The following is a 21,902-nucleotide window of genomic DNA, read 5'->3' on the forward strand; positions in this document are numbered from 1 at the left end:
AATCTCCCCATGCTCAATGCAAGTCCTCCAGCGCTTACTAAGTGCATAAATTCCTTTATAAAATTAATTCTTTTGGTAGTCCACGACCATTCATGCACCGTGTGGTGTACCTCTTCATCAGAACGGAACTTCTTTCCTCCCATTGCGTCTGATTGGTCCAAACATATGGAAATCACTTGGGGGCAAGGTCTGGTGAGTATGGTGGATGAGGGAGACACTCAAAATGCAGGTCTGTGATTGTTGCAACTGTTGTACGGGCAGTGTGGGGCCTTGTTTTGTTGCATTGTCATGTTGCAAAAGGACACCTGCTGACAGCAGTCCATGTCGCTTTGATTTGATTTGATTTGATTGCAGGCCACAGATGATTTTTAGGAGATCTGTGTATGATGCATTGGTGACAGTGGTCCCTCTAGGCAACTAATGCTACAAAATGACGCCTTTTTGTCCCAAAAGAGAGTCAGCATAACCGTCCCTGCTGATGGCTCTGTTTGGTTTTGGTGATGAGGAATGGCGCCATTCCATGCTCGCTTCTTTGTTTCCAGTTGCTGGAAGTGAATCCAAGTTTTGTACCCATTAACGATTCTTGCAAGGAAGCCATCACCTTTTCATTCAAAGCGCTGAAGAAGTTCTTCAGAAGCATCAACATGTCGTTCTCTCATTTCAGGAGTCAGCTGCCGTGGCACCCGTCTTGCAGACGCTTTGTGAAACTGGAGCACATCATGCACAATGTGGTGTGCTGACCCATGACTAATCTGTAAACATGTTGCAATGTCATTCAGTGTCACTCAGCAGTTTTCCTTCACTATGGCTTCAACTTGCAATGTTCTGTGTAGTCACAACTCGTTGTGCCTGACCTGGACGAGGAGCATCTTCCACTGAAGTCACACCATTTACGAACTTCCTACTCTATTCGTAGACTTGCTGCTGTGACAAACATCCATCACCGTACTGAACCTTCATTTGTCGATGAATTTCAATAGGTTTTACACCTTCACTATGCAAAAACTGAATAACAGAACGCTGTTCTTTCCTGGTGCAAGTCACAAGTGAGGCGGCCATCTTTATACTGATACTGCGATGGTATGTGTTTATCTGCACTATGCTGCCACCTACAGGCCATTCTGCACGCTGTTTGTAGCATGCTTACCAACTTACAGGATAACGGCGTGAAATTTCAGTTTGTTATTACAAATTGAAGGTTTTCATTTGACTCACCGTCATATACAATATAATTTTACTAATTGTATTAGTTGAATAACATTTCTTAAAAGTCACTTAATGGATTTGTTTTTGTGAATAAGTGGTTATGGATTTCACACTAAAATGTGCCTGTTGATTAAGAGAGATTTTCAGAGTAATTTTTCAATTCTTCTACTCGGAGGTCAGAAACAGAGTGAAAAGTTTTAAAAGATGTTGCAGGGTTGGTTGAGCTGAGAAATAATTAAGGAAAAAATTTAATATGTTTGACTATTTTTGAATTAATTAGCACTGGGAGTAGCCAATCAGGACATCGCACATGCAAATTCAAGCAGCCCACCAGATACAGTTAATGTCAGTTGTTCTCGTAGCATAAGTGATAACCCATAAAACTGCTCAGGCTTTGGTTTGGGTTCGGTCCTTACCACCGTGTCATGTCCAATTTCTGCACCATTTTCTTATTCACTATTAAGAAACCAAATGAACACATTTGGCGACACCATCTGTTATGGGCTACTTGATTCTGCGCATGCAATGGCCTAATTGGCTATCTTCTTTGTTAATTAACAATGAAATGGTGCGACATATCAAATTTTTTCTTAATGATTTGTGGTCAGCACCACCTACCCTGCATAACTGTTACAAACTTTTCATACTGTTTCTGAAACATTCTTTAAATATTTTTTTTTCTTTTTCCACTGATATTTTCTTGAACAATGTATGTTAGACTTTTCTATTAATGCCATAGGTACTTATTCTTTGAAAGTATGTTTTCATGTTATGACATCTATTAAGTGTGTATAATTTATGTGCCTATTAATTTACCAAAGTGTATATTGAAGTATTCTTTCTTTCCTAACTACTGGAACCATTCTTTATTGATTTATTTCATAATATAACTTTATATTATCATAAATTTCCATGCAAAAAATATTTTTTCGAGCTCTGGGGATCTGCAAGGACCCACTATGATATTTGTTGTAAGTTTATTGATTAGCTTCATCAGAGATTATGCTGTTACATTACTGTGGCTACTGCTGGTTTAACACAATCAGCATTTCAGAGTTATCTTTGCTTACTGACAACACGTTTTCAAATTGAGATTGTTGTTGCTTAGTGTTTGTGCTTTTTGTGGCGTAATTGTTGCAGTACGAAGTCGGCTTGAGTTTCATTGATTGATCACATTCACTAATGTTTTTTCAGGCTAATTATCCACACCAAATGCCATGAAGTTTCTGTGTGAAGTGACTGATGATGTATTGTGGCATACAGGATGGGTGTAGTTAAAGTGCTTGAAATGAGCGATGATTTTGGGAATAAACTGTACAGTTTGTGATACACTAATGTCAATCAAACCAGTCATTGTCTACTTCCTAAGAAGTACCAACAAAAGAAACTACATAGCTAGATCACTGAGTATAAGATGAAAGAGGCAACATGATTGAACACAAGGCACCACCAACACATCTTATACCCAAACTGCATTTGCTGAATTAAGTATCATAAATTTATGAATTTTGTTCATGAAGTATGATTTGCTATTTTTTTAGCTGCATAACTAATTCTATAAAATCTCTCATCTTACAAGATGTTGTAATTTGCATTTTCATATACTTTGGAGAGGGCAGAAAGATACTGTTGCAGTACTGCTAACTGAACTTTTAAAATTTCAAGAATGAACAAAGCAATATCATTCTAGCTGAGCAAACATTAAAAAATACAAATTGCGATTTAATAAGTATACTGTTATTGCCAAAGCAGAACTATTCTATAGTACATTGTAATCACAAAAATTTCAGAACATGCCAACAATTTATGCTATTAAAACCCACCCAGATAGCCTAGCATGTCAATGAGCAGCTTCCTGGGTTTGGGAAGGCAAGCCTGCCCTGTAATGAATCCGCTTTGCAGATTAATGACAAGGGGTGATGAACCAGACAGCATGGATGTGGATTTTTTTATGGTTTCCCCACATGCAACTAGATAAATATCACGCTGGTACCCACGTCCCACCTCATGCAAATGCTACACCAATATTTTTTTAAATGTTCTGACACTAACATTGTATTTACTCTAGATGCAGACAGATGGGGTATACAAATTCCATTTCTGGGGGGACTGGTAGCATCAGGAAGGGAATCTGGTCACCAGCTGGCACACACATTGTTAAAACCCATACAACATGCCAATCCCAAGGAGATATGGGAAGAAGAGGGATAAAGCTGTTAACATTACTGCTGTCAAATTTTTGTAAAGGCATTGACAACTGCCTATTTTAGTATACCTACAATAAAATGCCATTAGTTACCAATTTATTACATATTTCAGAAAGGACAATAGTTGGTATGTGAAGACAATAAATATAAACATCATACGTTCAATATGAGCTTTTAATTTTGAGAGAATTTCCAATGTTCTCCATTTTAGAAGGGAAACAGTTCCATCTTGTCAAATTTTACTGTTGTTGGTTTCTCAACAGGCACAGCAGAGTGAGAGGGGTGGAGGGGACACATTATATTCCAATTAAACTAAAAATATATGCTATGTACATAGATCGTGAATTATACATCAGTATGCTTGCCAAAAGAAAAATATATATGCACAAGAGCAAAACAAGACTGACCGTTTGATTAGAATTGGTTTCCTGAAGGTGAATGTAAGCTGGTCTCCAGGCTGAGGCAGGAGCCCCCAAAAGAAAGTTTCACCCGCATATGCCCGAGCCAAGCTGTACTGCTTGTAATGTTTGATACCAGACTTCACTGACGCTTCTGGATTCTTGTGTGGGAAAAACAGTGCCACCCGGCCAAACTGCTTATCCTGTAAATAAATTTCCTTCAGTGGTGCATGTATTCACAATATCATCATCTGAAAATTTCCATTTTTCTTTCTTATAACAGATGTTCATAATTTTTACGCACTTGTCATATCCTATGTGTACACCTGAACATGTACTGCTCTGGTTGAGGATGTCAGGCAGACAATGATTGATCTGTCCACGAACAAAGGTCCACTAGTCTGATGCAGCAGCAGTTTGTTCCTGTACCCTCATTCATCTCCATCTACACACACACACACACACACACACACACACACACACACACACACACACACACACCACTGTGAAGTGTGTGGCAGGCGGAGGGTGTTTCCCACCGAACCATGCAGTAGTGTTCCTTCTCATTCAATTTGCAGGTGGCCAAACTTCCCCGGATGGGACCTCCCTGCCAACAATTCCATACACTCATTTAATTTTTTTTTTTTCATATAAGGCAAATGTAGGACAGTTTCAAATCTCCAACCCGGGGGGGGGGGGGGGGGGGGGGGGGGGGGGGGGGGGGGGTAGGAAAGAACTTTGAAAACCAATAGCAAAAAATCTCCATTCTCTGTTAAATGGTGTAGACAACTTTCCCTCCCATCATTGAGCAAGTGAATAAATTTCCCTGAATAAGTGTTGCTAAGTGATAGTGTGAAAAAGAGTATTTTCGAACAACAATGCCAGACAACATTTCATTGCTGTAAATGCAGAGTTTCATTTCATGTTCACTTCCAATCTACGACTATGATAGGAAAACTTTGGATTATCAACCTGAAATGGACATAAAAATAGAAGTACCTAGGGAACTTTGGGAATTAAGCAGCACCAACCTGCTTTTATTCCACTGACAAACTTTTGGAAGAAAACTGTTCCCTCATTACTTCTGTCATACTATCTAGACCTAAATCCTGTAGGCATGGACCTGCACTACATAATTAGAATATGCATAGCGTACAATGAATGAATGAAATTCTTAATTATTTCAAATCTTGTCAAAATTACATAACAACAAGAACAGTCAAAAGTTCAGAAATTACATAACATGATAACAAAGATGCACAGCAATCTATAAAAAGGGTAGAAAATCAGATGCACATAATTACCAGCCAATTTCACTGACACCGATTTTGTACAATTGTGGAACATATTTTGTGTTCAGACATAATGACCTTTCTAGACCCTCAGAAACTCATCTGCAGAAACCAGCACAGTGTTAGGAAACAGCAGTCATGCGAGACATAGGTGGCCCTCTTTGTGCAAGATATACAACATGCTCTAGATACCGGCTACCAGGTTGATGCCATATTCCTCGACTTTGGAAAGGCGTTTGACTCAGTTCCACACTGTCGTTTGCTCCAAAAAGTGCGTGCTTTTTTTCTATCCAATGACATATGCGGTTGGATAGAAGGTTTCTAACAGATGGAGAGCAGTATGTCATCCTGAATTGGGAGACTTCAACAGAAACGAGCTTAACATCAGGCGTGTCCCAGACCAGCTTAATAGGTCCGCTGCTTTTTACTGTTGTGGATTGGCAAGACAGCCAACCCACTATGAGAGGAAGCCGAAAGGCACGCGTTTTAGCTCACGCAGGCTGGCGTGAGGTCTGGAACAGGTCAAGGAAATGAGACTAACAAAAAACGTACGTAGCTGCTGGAATACTTAACTTTAATCCATTATTGGTGAACATCGCTCTTGACGGTACATGTTTTACAGCATCAATAGTAACTGGTAATGGCGCCTTGCTAGGTCATAGCAAATGACGTAGCTGAAGGCTATGCTAACTGTCGTCTCGGCAAATGAGAACGTATTTTGTCAGTGAACCATCGCTAGCAAAGTCGGTTGTACAACTGGGGCGAGTGCTAGGAAGTCTCTCTAGACCTGCCGTGTGGCGGCGCTCGGTCTGCAATCACCGATAGTGGCGACACGCGGGTCCGACGTATACTAACGGACCGCGGCCGATTTAAAGGCTACCACCTAGCAAGTGTGGTGTCTGGCTGTGACACCACATTTACAATTTACATAAACGATCTGGTTGATTGTATTTCGATCTGGTTGATTGTATTGACAGAGGCATTAGACTGTTTGCTGATGGTGCTGTAGTCTACAGGAAAATAGTATCACACGAACGTTGTGAACAAATCAACGAGGATTTGCAGAAAATAAATGGGTGGTGTAATGACTGGCAGTTATGTCTCAATATTAGTAAGTGTAACCTACTGCATATAGCAAAGCAAAAATCCCATTAATGTACGAGTACAAAATAAATGCCCAGTCTTTGGAAGTGGTACCATCCGTCAGGTATCTGGGTGTGACTATTTGAAATGATCTCAAATGGAATGGTCAGATTACACAAGGAACGAGTAAGACGAACTCTAGATTGCATTTTATTGGTAGAATCCTGAAGTGATGCAGTCCTTCAACAAATAAAATTGCATACAATACTTTATTTCATCCAGTCTTAGAGTATTGTTCGTCTGTAAGCAACCCTTACCAGTTGGACTGTTTCAAGAGATTGAGAAAAAAAAAGAGAGTGGCAAGATTTGTGACTGGTACATTTAGCCCTCGAAAGAGCGTTACAGATCTCACAGAAAGTTTGAAGTGGGACACACTTGCAAATAGATGACGTGCTAAACAGAAGAAGCTACTCACTAAATTCCAAAATCCGATCTTCAACAAGGATGTAGAGCATACACTATTACCACCAACTTTCAAATCACGCAATGATCACCATTCGAAGATAAGGGAAATTAGAGCTCATACTGAGGCATTCAGACAGTCACTTTTTCCCCTCGTGTGATCTGCGAGTGGAACAGAGGGCGGGGGGATTTTACTCTGGCGTGAATAGTGCCCTCTGCCACACACCGTTTGGTGGCTGGTGGAGTATATATGTAGATGTAGATAAAAAAACATCCACCAAAGAAAACACCTCAGACACTGACGTCACATTACCCAAGACCATGAAAAAAATTTCACTGCCACACAATCCCACTCCTCCTAAAAAGTGGCACCCCTGGGATGTCTTGATAGTTTAATTTAATCCAATGGCTAGTGGCTAGCTATTGGGTGCATCTGGTGTCTCGTGAGCAGTAGTGGTGGTGGTGGTGGTGACGAATCTATCACTTGTGGTGGTGTCTCGGGTGATGTGCTAGGTGTTCTTTCAGTTCGTTCTGCATTCACTATGTCGGATGTCATTGAAGGGCTAAATCGGTACCTTCATTGAAACACCATTGCACAATATGCCCACTGCCTGTATGTCTACCCAGCACCTGAAAAGGGTTGGTATACAATAGTTGTAAGGACAACTTGTCAAAGTCTGTTCATAACATTATGTGAGAGCAGTTGTTAAAGTCTCTGCATACAATAACCTCATGGGTGCCATGGCAAGAAGGTGGTGGTCAATGCATATTTGTGCAGTGACATTTCAGGTGCTGCACCTACTACGTGAGATGCTTTGAGTTTGCACTAAATAGTCTCCCCAAATCTGTAGCAGTTTTATATAAATCATCTCAGCCACCTGATGCACCAATGTCATATTTGTGAGCTGTTCACAGGCCTAACAACACTAATGGTAATGCTTCCATCCATCTCTCTTGATGACATCAATGCTGTTTTCAGAGTTCCATGCCACCATTCCATCATACCATTATTGGTGGGATGGCAGCTAGTCATGTGGTGGCCTTGGGAACCACACATTTTGGACAGCTCTAGGAACAGTGTGGCCTCAAATAGATACTGCTTGTCAGTTGTAACATGAAGGGGCATCCAAAATGTAGGCCCCACATGTGCAGAAATGTCTTTGCTCTAGTTCGACAATTGGAGTTGTCTCTGCCCACCTTATTCACTTATCTACATCTGCACGTAAATACTGGTCATCGTCTCACTGTGGAAGAGGTCCAACCAGGTCCATATAAATCTTCATGAATCTAGCCGAGGTATCTTGAAAATTTCCAATACCAGCACGTAAATGTCGACCCACTTTATGTTGCTGACAAGGAATGCAGGAATGTACCCAAAGGTGCACATCTCTTTTCCTAGTGAGCCACACAATGTGGGCTGTCAGCAACCTTATTTTAGCATTGGCTCTTGGGTCACACCACAGATTCGGCTTCAGAGTTAGGAACCACAGGGTGTTTGAATTTCGTATCTGTAGACACACCATTTAGCAGTTTCTGTAGTTCTGAACCCTAAGTGTTCCACTGTGAGCTTATGAAAGTCTATAATCTGTGAACTCTCACAAATATGCAGAAGATAGTCAGGCGCTAAATTCCCTGCACCTCCTACATGGCCCATGTTTAACAAACTGGCTTACAAACTCATTATAATGGAACTGTCTCAGCGAGCACTTTATCACTAGTGTTTTTAAAGGCAGATGTGATGGGTTTGTGGCCTGTAAATGCAGTCACTGAGGTAGCTTCTATTTGTGGGCAGAAATATTTAATTGCTTCATAGATTGCCAGCAATTCCCTATCATACATGCTCTCCATTTCTGTTGTGATACCTGCAACTTCTTAGAGAAACATTGCAGTGGCTGCCGTTGCCCTACTACAAGCTGGTGAAGTGCTGCCACGACTGTCAATTGACATGTGTCTACAACAATAGTTAACTGTGTGTCAATCAGAGAGTGAGCGACATTGCTTGGCTGAGGCTTGCTTCTAGATCACTAAATGCTTTGTCCACTTCTGGTGTCCACCTAATCGGTTGCCAACCCTTGGTGTTGCAAAAATTTATTACTGCCGTATATTGTCTCAGCTCTAGGTAGATTGCCAGCTTCAGCAGAGACTGTATCACCGTGATGACCTCTGGCAGAGGCAATATACCTTCTGATGCACAGTATGGCCAAGAAAAGTGACTTGGTTCTTGTGCACGACACATGTATTTTGTTTAATGACACTCCATGGTCAAAGAGTTGCATGCAAATTTGACACAGATGCTGTTCATGTGTGAGTATCCAGCAATAACAATGAAATGTCATCAGGACAAACAAAACAAGATAGCAATCCCTTTATCACTCCCTCAATAAAGTGCTGCCAAGTCTATGCTACACTTAAAGCCAAAAGGCATAAACAAAAACTGAAACAACCCAAATGGCATGATCGCTACTGTCTTTGTAACGTCTCTTGGAGCTACTGGTACTCAATTGCAAATCTAATAAAACCCATCACCAAGGTTTCAATCAAGGAGTTGACATTACCGTCTCTGACCGAAATACCAGATGACAGTCGACAGACACAGCTTTGAAAAATAACGATATCACAGGAGAAGTTAGTTTTACAAATACTGTCAGCGAATTGTTGTGAACCGCCAGCGTGATATAAATATAGGGACACAGAAACCAAGTTACATGTGGTGTCTCATGCCAAGATCATTGTGCAACAAGAGTTGGTTGGTTGTTTGAGGTTTAAGGGACCAAGAAGCAAGTTCATCAGTCCCTTGTTTCAGATAGGGTCCATTCCGCTAATGGGACATCTCAGGAAAGTCAGAACAATAAAAGGGAAGAAGGTAAAAACGTAAAAGGGCAGTCAGGTTGTCAATGGTAAAAAACGAAACGAGGGAAGTCGGCAAGAGAACGAACCCAACACTATGCTGAAGCAGCATAGGCAAGACCACCTGTGACTTAAAAGGTGCAACCTCTAGAGTGTAAAAATACGTATGGGAAAAGGAGACTAACCAATCCTTAAAAAAAGGTAAAAACAGAGTAAAAGGGGAAGAAAAGAAGATCTCGGTCAGGGAGGTGAATCGGGAATCTCCGAACACGGCTTACAGTGGGAGACACCCAAACAGTCACCGCTCTGCCCCAACACCAGAGAGAGATTAAAAACCTTAAAACTGAGAATAAAAACCACTTTCCCGGAGGAAACAGAGAACCAGAAAGACCATCCGGGAATCGTCAGCCAACATCGAAGGTAAAGTGTGGGGGAGTCTGGGGAGTCTTTACTTAGCACGCAGAGCCAAAAGAAGGGGGGCATTCAACCAAAATGTGGGCTACTGACTGGAAGGCTCCACAACCACAAAGTGGGGGTGGCTCATCACGCAAAAGAAAACCATGGGTCAGCCTGGTATGGCCAATGCGGAGACGACACAGTGTGGTCGAGTCCTTTCGGGAGAGGCGAAAGGAAGAACGCCACGGGCCTGGTGTCACCTTAATCGCACGAAGTTTATTAGACAGGGGAGTAGCCTCCCAAGAATTGGCCCATGACTGTGCGAAGTGGGATGTGATGTGAAGCTGTAAATCCGCTGCAGGAGGGGTTACAGAAAACGGGGGGGGGGGGGGGGGGGTAAGTGACTGCTCCCCCAGCCAAACGATCAGCGAGCTCATTACCCGGTATACCCACATGGCCAGGGACCGAAAGGAAGTCAATGGAACAAGCAGCACGGTGAATATCAGCGAGATGGTCACGGATGGCAGAGACCAAGGGATGGCGCGAAAAACACCGGTCAATAGCAAGAAGGCCACTCATTGAGACCATACATAACAAAACGCGGTTGTGTTGGGACTGTTTAATAAAGGTAAGGGCCTGGGAAATTGCCATCAATTCCACAGTAAACACCCCACATGTAGGTGGCAGCAGATGATTTTCCATTCCAACAGAGGACGTTAAGGCATACCCAACATGATCAGCAGATTTAGAGCCATCAGTGTAAAAAACAACAGCATCCCGAAACTCCCACAAAATTTGGCAGAAAAAGGAACGGAACACCACCGGGGGGATGGAATCTTTCGGACCTCGGTGGAGATCCATCCGAATTCGAGGCCGAGGAACTAACCAAGGGGGGGGTGGAGGGGAGGGAGCGAGGAAGAGCGGACAAAGAAGGAAGCTGAAAATCACGGCAAAGAGACGCAAGGCGAAGCCCAACCAGTAAACCTGCCCGTGGGCGGGAGTCGGGTGGGCGACGTCCATGGTCTGGGAACAGGATAGAATAGGAAGGATGAGTAGGAGAGGAACGGATAGCGAGTGCGTGAGACACCAGAAGCTGGGACCGCCGAACAGAAAGGGGGGGGGGGGGGGATCCCAGCTTCAACCAGGAGACTATCAACAGGGCTAGTAGGGAAGGCACTGGTGGCCAAACGGATACCATGATGGTGGACTGGATCCAGCACATGCAGTTTGGAAGGGGCAGCTGAACCATACACTTGACAACCATAGTCCAAGCGAGACAGAACTAGAGCACTATAAAGACGAAGAAGGAGGGAACGGTCCGCACCCCAAGAGGAGTGGGCAAGAAAGCGAAGGACATTGAGTTTACGGAAACATCCTACCTTCAGGAGTCTGATATGGGGCAGCCAAGTGAGCTTGTTGTCGAAAAGAAGACCCAGGAAACGAAACTGTGGGACCACAGGCAATCGTCGTGCAGTGAGATAGAGCTCTGGATCAGGGTGGATCGTAGTACGGCGACAGAAGTGGACCACCCGCGATTTTGAAGGAGAGAATTGAAGCCCGTGTGAGAGGGTCCATGCAGAGGCACGCCGTATAGCTCCCTGGAGCTGCCGTTCTGCAGATGCCATCGAGGAGGAACTAACCCAAATGCAGAAATCATCCACATACAGGGCAGGGGCGACCAAGGGACTGACAAGAGGCCACAAGTCCATCGATAGCAATGAGGAAAAGGACACTCAAGACAGAACCCTGTGGGATGCCTGTCTCCTGGGTCCATGGAGAACTAAAAACAGTACCAACTCGAACTCTGAATGACTGATGGAACAGGAACTTGCGGATAAAAATCGGGAGTGGGCCCCGAAGACCCCACTGATGAAGGGTAAGTAAGATGTGATGGCGCCAGGCCATGTCATAGGCCTTGCGAAGGTCAAAAAACACTGCAACCAAATGGCGGCGCTGGGAAAAAGCTTGCCGAACTGCGGATTCCAAGCGAAGTAAATGATCGATGGAAGACCGTCCCTCTCGAAAGCCACACTGGTAAGGGGACAATAGATCCCGAGATTCGAGGACCCAATTGAGCCGACGGGCTACCATCCGTTCAAGTAACTTACAAACAACATTGGTCAAACTAACTGGCCGATAGTTGTCAACAGATAGGGGGTTCTTATCAGGCTTAAGGACAGGAACCACAATGCTATCCCTTCACTGAGAAGGGAAGTCACCCTGGAGCCAGATACGGTTAAACACCCAAAGAAGATGTTGCCGTTGTGGAGCACTGAGATGTTGAAGCAGTTGGTTATGAATGGAATCTGGGCCAGGGGCCGTATCATGAGCAGATACAGCAGAAAGAAATTCCCATTCAGTAAAAGGTTCGTTGTAAGATTATGACTCACAAGGGGTGAAACATAAGGTGGGAGCTTCAGCCTGCTGTTTTTGGTGAAGGAAAGCAGCTGGATAGGAGGGTGACGCTGACGCTGACGCCGCTGCAAAATGGATCGCAAGATGTTCTGCAAGAACTAATGGGTCCGTAGAAAGGCCATCAGGAAGGTGAAGGCCCGGGAGGGTGGACTGCCGATGGAAACCTTGGAGAGAGCGAAGTGTAGCCCATACCCGTGACAGAGGGACAGTAGAACCAAGGGAAGAAACGAATCGTTCCCAACATATATGCTTGCTCTGTTTGATTAAGTAACGGGCTTTAGTGCGGAGGCGTTTCAAGGTAGTAATGCTGACTACAGATGGGTGCCTCTTAAAGTGTTGCAAAGCTCAACGGCGATCACGGATGGCAATGGCAATGGCCGTACTCCACCATGGGACTTTCCGGCAACGAAATGGTCCAGATGAGCGCGGGACAGCAAGGCTAGCAGCACGAACAATCGTGTCAGACACGTCACGTAGGACGTCATCAATACAACCTGACAAAGAGGGAAAAACACGACCTGTGCTGTGTATAGAGGCCAATCGGCACGTTGGGGAGACCAAAGAGGTAACCTGTCCATCGGGGACCGGGAAGGGAGCGAGATAATCAATGGGAAATGGTCACTATCACAAAGGTCGTCGTGTGGCGACCAGTGTAATCAAGGGAGGAGAGAGGGAGAAGAAAGAGAAAGATCAATGGCAGAAAAGGTACCATGACCAGCACTGAAATGAGTAGGGGAGCCATCATTAAGAAGGCACAGGTCGTGGTCTGCAATAAATTGGTCGATAAGAAGACCTCGGCTAGATGGAAAGGCACTGCCCCACAAAGGATGATGAGCATTAAAATCCCCAAGGAGAAGGAAGGGAGGAGGAAGTTGCTGAAGAAGGGCAGTTAAGGCAGCAGGTGTAAGAGTTCTGTCAGGAGGGAGATAAAGATTGCAAACTGTGACCGTAGAGAGTAAGTGGACCCTAACAGCAACCGCTTCCAATGTAGTTTGAAGAGGAATCCATGTGCTAGCAATGTCTGTACGGACCAACGTACGAACGCCACCAGAAGCCCGCAGGGGTCCGACCCGATTTAGACAGAAAACACGGAACCCACAGAGGGTTGGTGAGTGAGCATCAGTAAAATGAGATTCCTGAAGAACCACACAAGCTGCAGAGTAGGACGAAAGAAGGGATTTCAATTCTGGAAGGTGACGATAGTATGCATTACAATTCCATTGGAGAACCACAGAACGATGGTTTAAATGGGGGCTGAACACTGTAAATCCAGTCATACTGCCGGGTCCCCAAACATCACCGACAAGGAGGGGGCGACATCCATGAATGACAGGTCAGAATCCGGTTGTGAAGTCAGGGAAGGGACCTCCGGTGACACCAGAGGCTCTTTGTCCCGGGACTTATTGTTCTTCTTCTTTTCAGGCTGAGATCGAAGAGGGCTGTGTGGCATAAAGGAGCCAGCTGCAGCAAGATCAGGAACAGAAAGAGACCGGGCGACCTGGGGGCCGACAGACCGCGGCTCTCGCGGTCGTCGTGCGGCAGTTGACCTTTGGCCTGGAAGGTGCCGGGAAGGGGCATCCCGGGAGAGGCGCCCTTGACCGGCAGACGCCGAAGGAGTGGGACACTTCTCTGGCTGGGGAGGGGGAGCAGTGCCCAGAGGAGAAGGTGTGGGAGCCGCAGGGGAGGGGGGGGAGGAGAGGGGTCCGGGATGGTGGTAAGGAAGGGGGAGGAATGGGTGAAGATGTAACCAAGGCGTAACTAGATGTCATGGACACAGGGTGAAGTCGTGTATATTTCTTACGGGCCTCTGTGTAGGTTAAACGCTCGAGGGACTTATACTCCTGTATCTTTTTTCCTTCTTATATACTGGGCAATCTGGTGAACGTGGAGAATGACTACCATGACAATTTACACAGACATGAGGGGGAACACAGGGACTCCCCTCATGGAGTGGACGTCCACAGTCACTACAGGGAGGGGCCTGTGAACAGCAGGAAGACATGTGGCCGAAACGCAAGCACTTAAAACACCTCATAGGAGGTGGGATGTACGGCTTCACATCACATCGATAGACCGTAATCTTAACTTTCTCAGGGAAGGTATCCCCTTCGAAGGCCAGGATAAAGGCACCAGCATCAATACGATTGTCTTTAGGACCCTTCTGAACACGCCGAACAAAGTGAACACCCCGCCGTCCGAGATTGTCCCGAAGTTCCTCATCAGTTTGAAGGATGAGGTCCCTGTGAAAAATCACACCTTTTACCATATTTAGAGACTGGTGGGGGGTAATGGATACAGGAATTGTGCCAAGATGGGTACAGGCATGAAGGGCCGCAGATTGGGCAGCTGAAGCAGTTTTTATCAGCAACGAACCCGACCGCATCTTGCTCAGGGAGTCCACTTCGCCAAACTTGTCTTCAATGTGTTCCACAAAGAATAAAGATTTGGTATTGGTGAAAGTATCTCCATCTGTCCTGGTGCAAAGTAGATAATGGGGGAAAGGTTTCACCCCTAGCCGACAGGCCTGGCCCTCTTCCCAGGGGGTAGCCGTGAAAGGGAAGGCCGAAGGGGCAAGAGAAGCAGCACTTGAGGAATCAGTTCCACGCAGAGAGATGGCCGCAGAAGAACGGCCAGAGTTCTGGACTCTTATGCGTTTCATTTGCATAGCGTCCGCCCTGATACCACCCACTCCAATCAGGGGCTCTCCTCACGGGCGCCACCCAGCTACAGCAAGGGCCGTCTGGCACGGCGGCCATTGCCGGGAGTTCCGATGCTCCAGGATGACGAGCAACCACTCCAAGGCATGCATGAGGAGGTCACAGCTCATGTATCAGAAGTGTGATCCCTGTGTGTTCAGGGGGCTCAACCAAAAGGGTACATAGCGACCCCACCACACGGGCTGGCTACCGTGCTGGCTATGCACCCTAGTATCAGACAACGACGTGAAAGAAAAGGTGGAATGTACTAGGAGGGCGCATGTCAGAGACACTAGGTAAGGTGCTCTTCCCCAAATGGCTCACACTACGGAGGAGAAATTTTGTAATGGAGGTCAAACCCCAGAAGGGGACTGAGGAATGCCAAAAGGAGGAGATGATTATGCAACAAAGCCGAATTGTAAAACCAACAGAACCAGGAGGATAGCAGGTCCAACATAAGCAAGGACACCAAGAGAGGGCGAGGGGAAAGGAGCAAGGAGGGGAAGGGAAAGGAAATGCAATCCTGGAGAGAAAGAAGGCTGCAATGGCTCGGGGCCCCGTGCTCGCCACGCACGTATCCACAAAAGAGTTGTGGACCCCTGGGGGGGGGGGGCAACAAGAGTGGCACATTGTCAGAAGAGTGCGCATATTGTGGAATTCATGCAGACATTTCAGTTGCAGTACTGGTAACAGTTGCATCACAATGTGCAGTTGAAATGTTGCAGCATCCGCAATCATACTCAGTTGCTGAAGTAGGTGGACCAGTACAATTCTTGTGGCCAAAGCATCTACACTGCACACAGATTTACCGTGAAATACTGGTAGTATATGGACCAGCTGCAATGTTTTGTCGAACCATGTGAAATGGTGCCAACTATTTCACTAAGGCCACACAGACATGGGTGATGCTTCTCAGGAGGGAAGGAAGATCTTACACCATGGGATTTCCATCTTGTAGGCAAGGTTAAAGAACATGGGGAGGGGGGTGGAATGGATCTCTATAATCAAGGAAGTGAATGACTGGTAGAACATTTCAACTTAGAGATAAATGATGACTTATGTTGAAAAATAGTGCCAAGTATCTGCAACACTTGGAAGCATACTCAATGGAAGTTACACGACATGGCATAATAATGTGTCACTTAATTTTCTAAGTCACCTCATACTTTACGACCCATTTCTGCTCTTGTCATGAATAGGTATATCGTTCAATGGTGTCTAAAACATGTAGCATGTAACAGCACTTTTCTAACAAGAGTACTGGAGTGTAGACAGTTATAACCTCCCCTCCATTCTTCTTAGGCGTGAACACTAGGATGCTGGCACCCTTGCCAGGTAACCAGTTTGCTTTGTGAGTAATATATATGTGGCTAGAAACAGATCTGACTGTACCATCACTGTCAGATAGGAGGCAAGAATTAGTAACCACAGTGTCATATACAAGAAAGGTTCTTACAGTCAATAAATCCAACAAGAAGACCAGGAGAGTTTTTACACTTGTCAGAGCAGATAATCAGTCTTTGTAAACTTACAGAACAAATGGGCATAACTAGCTCAAATGCAATACAGACAGAGGAACTGTGAACAAAGTTTAAACTTTTTGCTCTAGAGAAGTTTATTAACTAAAGAAAAAAAACCATCCTGTTTTAGTAACAACATTTGGAAAATATTGAGGAAACAGTCTATTGTTGCTTTCTCTTGAGTTTGTAACTTGTTCGTGTCCATGCTTGTTGAACTTTGATTCACGAAATGGCACAGAAATGCCAACAGGCAAAAGTTAGCAGAAACTGATGCGTATATATGGGCAGGTATGGGCAACTTCCACAGCCTTGTGAGATGAAAGATCTTTTGGAGATTCTTAGAAAATTCTGGTCGTACATAGAAACACTAAGCGGTTCAAAAGCTTGTGTTCCACTGCTTGTTGATCAGTCTCCTCAAAAAAATACAAAACAGTAAGAAGTATATATGGGCAGGTATGGGCAACTTCCACAGCCTTGTGAGATGAAAGATCTTTTGGAGATTCTTAGAAAATTCTGGTCGTACATAGAAACACTAAGCGGTTCAAAAGCTTGTGTTCCACTGCTTGTTGATCAGTCTCCTCAAAAAAATACAAAACAGTAAGAAGTATATATGGGCAGGTATGGGCAACTTCCACAGCCTTGTGAGATGAAAGATCTTTTGGAGATTCTTAGAAAATTCTGGTCGTACATAGAAACACTAAGCGGTTCAAAAGCTTGTGTTCCACTGCTTGTTGATCAGTCTCCTCAAAAAAATACAAAACAGTAAGAAGTCGTAAATATGAGGTCTGTTCAAAAAATTCCGGAAATTTATCGACAATTGTTTTCTATGCTTATCTTTTACTTATTGTACATGGTCCCGTTTGAAATATTCTCCTCCACAATTGATACACCACTCCCAATGCTGTTTCCACTTCCAGAAGCAATCTTGGTATGCCTCTTGCTGGATCATCTGTGAATTTTCTTTTACCTCATTTATCATTGCTAATCTTTGTCCTTTCAATGGGGTTTTCAACTTTGGATATAAAAAAACAAAAAGTCCACAGGGGACAGGTCTGGAAAATATGGAGGATGAGGCAGTAGAGGGATTTCGTTTCTTGTGCAGTAGTCACACACCAACTGAGATGGATACGTGGGTGTGGTACCGTGATGCTAGAGCCACAAATCGTCTTGCCACATTTCAAGCCATTTCCTTCTCACATTTTCTCGCAGGTGTTGCAACATGTCCTGATAGTACCATCGATTAACAGTTTGTCCTGTGGCACAAATTCATGATGAACTAATCCTTCGAAGTCAAAGAAAATGATCAGCATGGCTCTGATATTTGATCAGACCTGACATGCACTTTTTTTTTTTTTTTTGCCTTGGAGAACCTTTCCTGACCGTTTGCAAAAACTGAACCTTGGTATCAACATCATAACTGTTGAGCCACATCTCATCATCAGTTATGACTTTCTTAAGGAACGTCTCATTCTCATTTGCGTGATCCAAAAGCTCTTCACAGATTGTGAGGTGAAGGTCTTTCTAGTCTTGACTCATGAAATATTTACAGCATTTCTGATGACAACATAAGTGTAACTTGGCTAGCCGAACTGGTTACCTGTCCATGGGGTCCACCTGTCCAATCACTGTGTATACCATCTTGAATCAAGATGGTATTCTCAGCGATAAAACAAAGCAGTAGGCTTAACCAGATATATTGACCTTTAGAAATGTGTCTAATAGTGTATTTTAAATATGACAGTATGCCACCTTAGACACTGCATAACATTTGTAAAAAAACACTTTATAATGGCACTTTGAAGCCAAAATCATGATCGTGTGAACGTAACACTGTAAATAAAAAACAGTCTAATGGTGGTATTGACTTTAAAAAAATATATTATGACTGTGGCCCCACATTATGAAAAAATTATTCTTGTGTGTTATCCAATGATTTCTAATGGGTCTTGTCTTATTGCCTATTTGAGCCATGTTGTCTACACTATTTCATCTCTCTAAGCTATACATTTGTCACCCATCTTATTCTTTCTCCCTGTTTCAGTCAACTATTGCCTAATTCTCCCACTGAATCTCTCAATAAACTCTAGTTCTTTCAATCTATCTAGGTTGGATCGTCATAAGTTCCTATCTTCCTGCAATTTCTTCATTTTTAATTTTATGTTCATAACCAATAAATAATGGCCGGAGTCCACACTTGCCCCTGAAAATATTCTACTGTTTAAAACCTAATTCCAAAATCTATCTTACCCCTGTGTAATGTACCTGAAACCCTTGTGTCTCCAGATCTCTTTGAAGAATATAATCTTCTTTCATGTTTCTTTTGTGAACATGTAATATTTAATGTGTTCCTCCCAACCACATTTTGTTATTCAGTTTACTAACCAAGTCCAGAGGCATTATAAAACCTCTGAACTATTCTTGGTAATAGTAGTTTCTTGCCTTGCCCACACTATCAGAAAAACAGCACCAACTTAGCACATACTTTAATCCTACTGCTCTTGGACATCACATTTGTCTTTTCACAATTTACATACACTTAACTTCACATTTAATACCCAGCTCTTTCTGCACAATAAATCTGATGACATTAGTATCAAGCTAAGATTTAGCTAAGCATACTGTCTAGTATTTGAAACATAAGACACACTTCATCTTACATATTCAAGTATTTATATTCAATTAAGAGAAAGAGAGTCACAAATATTTTTAACACAATTATCCACTCACTTTGAGTTTTTGCACCTTTCCCTTGAGTGAGGAGTGTGTACCAATATGCTGGAACAGTGATGGTTTATACTGTAGCCACAACTGTGACTTTGCCTTTTTGCAGTGTTTCTGTAAAAAAAAAAATTAAAAATCTGTATCAGAACCATTCTAAACATAAGATAACAAATAATTTAAATTTGCATACAGAAAGCCAGTTCTGTGATCTGTGGCTTCAGTGTGGAGTAGTAATAATTTAATTACAGATCTAGGTTTTCCACTTGCAACAGCGCAGTTTTCAATTTTGTTTATCAGGCCATAGATCATGTGTGATCTTGGGATAGCTTATCTGACTAGTAATCAAAACGTCCTGAGTCCCAGGTTTTAACCCAGCCACTGCTTAAATTTTGAATAAAAATTAGAAGGCAGCTGAAGACCTTCAGTATAAGAGCTACACTCATTTTGCCTAATGTCTTGTCGAAGATTGCAGAGGAGTGGACAGGGTTTCAGAGCTTTGAGTGGGAAAAATGCCACTAAAAGGAATAAGAATCAACAATGACCAACAGTATGAGGGTGCAGAAGGCAATGGAAACAACTACAGTAAAGACATATGGTTTGTATCTGCACGAAATGTTGCTTCTACCTAAAAAGTGTCATGGCAACCTCCCCACTGTCAGATTCTTGATTAGTTAGTACCCACTCAGATGCCAAGGAGGAGACTGCCGTGCAGGAGGTGGCCACAAGACAAAGATGGAAAACCAATGCAGGGTGGAGAATGTTAGAAGTTTGAATATGGTAGGGAAGCTGGAAAATTTGAAAAGGGAAATGCAAAGGGTGAATTCAGATGGAGTTGGGGTCAGTGAAGTGAAATGGAAGGAAGATACAGATTTCTGGTCAGATGAAAGCAGGGTAATAGCAACAGCAGGTTGTGTAATGGGAATAGGGTTTGTCATAAAGGAAGATACGACAGACTGAGTCACTTTGAACATTTCAGTGTTCTTGGAAAAGTAGAACAATGCCAACAGTAGTAAGCCAAGTATATGAGAGAGAAAGTATGTAATTCAGTATGTAAAGGGAGATGGAAACGTAATAATGATGGGTGACTTGAATGCTGCTGTAGGGAAAGGAATAGAAGAAAGAGTGACAGAAGGATAGTAGGAATGAGTGAAGAGAAAGAATAATTGAATTCTGCAATAAATTTTAGGTAATAATTGCAGATATACCATTCAAAAATCACAATAAGAGTAGGAGGTATACTTGCAAAAGAGCCAAAGACACAAAGATTCTAGCTGTATGACATCCCAGTCACATAGCTTCTGAAATCAGATATTGGATTGTACACTGAAGTGCCAAAGAATCTGGTATAGGCATGCGTACTCAAATACAGAGATATATAAGCAGATAGCACTGCTGTCAGAAATGAACGTATAAGACAATGTGTGTCTGGCACAGTTGTTAGATCGGTTACTGCTGCTACAATGGCAGGTTATCAAGATTTAAGTGAGTCTGAATGTGGCATTGTAGTGGGTGCACGAGCGATAGCCACAGCATCTCTGAGGTAGCGGCGAAATGGGGATTTTCCCAAATGACAATTTCATGAGTGTACCATGAATATCAGGAATTCGGTAAAACATTAAATCTCCAACATTGCTGTAGCCAGAAAAAGATCCTGTAAGATCAGGACCAACAATGACTGAGGAGAATCTTTCAACATGACAGAAGTTCAAACCTTCCGCAAATTGCTACAGATTTCAATGCTGGGCCATCAGCAAGTGTCAGCATGCGAACCATTCAATGAAACATCGCTGATACGGGCTTTTGAAGCCAAAGGCCCACTCATGTACTCTTTATGACTGCACAGTGCTTTACCCCTCACCTAGGCCTGCCAACACAGAGTTTGGGCCGGTGATGACTGGAAACATGTTGTAGGGTCGGACGAGTCTCGTGTCAAATTGTATCGATCAGATGAAGGTGTACACATATGGAGAAACTGCATGTTAGCAGGGAACTGTTCAAGCTGGTGGAGGGTCTGTAATGATGTGGAGCATGTGCAGCTGGAGTGATATGGGAGCACTGATACATCTGGATAAGACCCTGACAGGTGGCACAAAATTAAACATCCTGTCTGATCACTTGCATACATTCATGTCCATTGTGCATTCCAATTGAATTGGGCAATTCCAGCAGGAAAATGCAACATCCCACACATCCAGAATTCCTACAGGAACACTCTTCTGAGTTTGAACACTTCCGCTGACCACCAAACTACCTAGACAGGAACGTTATTAAGCATATCTGGGATGCCTTGCAATGTGCCGTTTGGAAGAAATCTCCACCACCCCATACTCTTAGGGATTTATAGACAGCCCTCCAGGATTCATTGTATCAATTCCCTCCAGCACTACTTCAGACATCAGTCAAGTCCTTGCCACTTCCTGTTGCGGCACTTCTGCTTGCGGGGGCCCTACACATATCAGACAGGTGTACCAGTTTCTTTGGCTCTTCAGCATATACACTCAGGTAAGACGTCAGTAATAATGTAGAGTAGATAAGTTTGACCGCAGAATCAGTGTGGAAAGAAGAGGGATACCAAAGTACTGAAGAATCATGAGATTTTTTTGAAGTTCTCTAACACTGTAATTAATACCACAGTAGATCGTTCAGTGACGAGGAAGAC

At 43.6% G+C, this 21,902-nt stretch overlaps 1 protein-coding gene across 2 annotated transcripts in view; it reads right to left on the reverse strand.

Moving 5' to 3' along the window:
* Nucleotides 1-21,902, reverse strand: part of LOC126480786 (alpha-1,3-mannosyl-glycoprotein 4-beta-N-acetylglucosaminyltransferase A) — an 802,672-nt gene that overhangs the window by 14,677 nt on the left and 766,093 nt on the right. For both annotated transcript variants that reach the window (XM_050104097.1, XM_050104098.1), the window contains 2 exons: nucleotides 19,250-19,357; nucleotides 3,821-4,014 (listed from right to left, as the gene is read on the reverse strand). In XM_050104097.1, the coding sequence (XP_049960054.1) occupies nucleotides 3,821-4,014; nucleotides 19,250-19,357 (302 nt within the window). The remainder of the gene's footprint in view (nucleotides 1-3,820; nucleotides 4,015-19,249; nucleotides 19,358-21,902) is intronic.

This window comes from Schistocerca serialis, chromosome 5, assembly GCF_023864345.2.
Source record: "Schistocerca serialis cubense isolate TAMUIC-IGC-003099 chromosome 5, iqSchSeri2.2, whole genome shotgun sequence".
NCBI lineage: Eukaryota > Metazoa > Arthropoda > Insecta > Orthoptera > Acrididae > Schistocerca > Schistocerca serialis.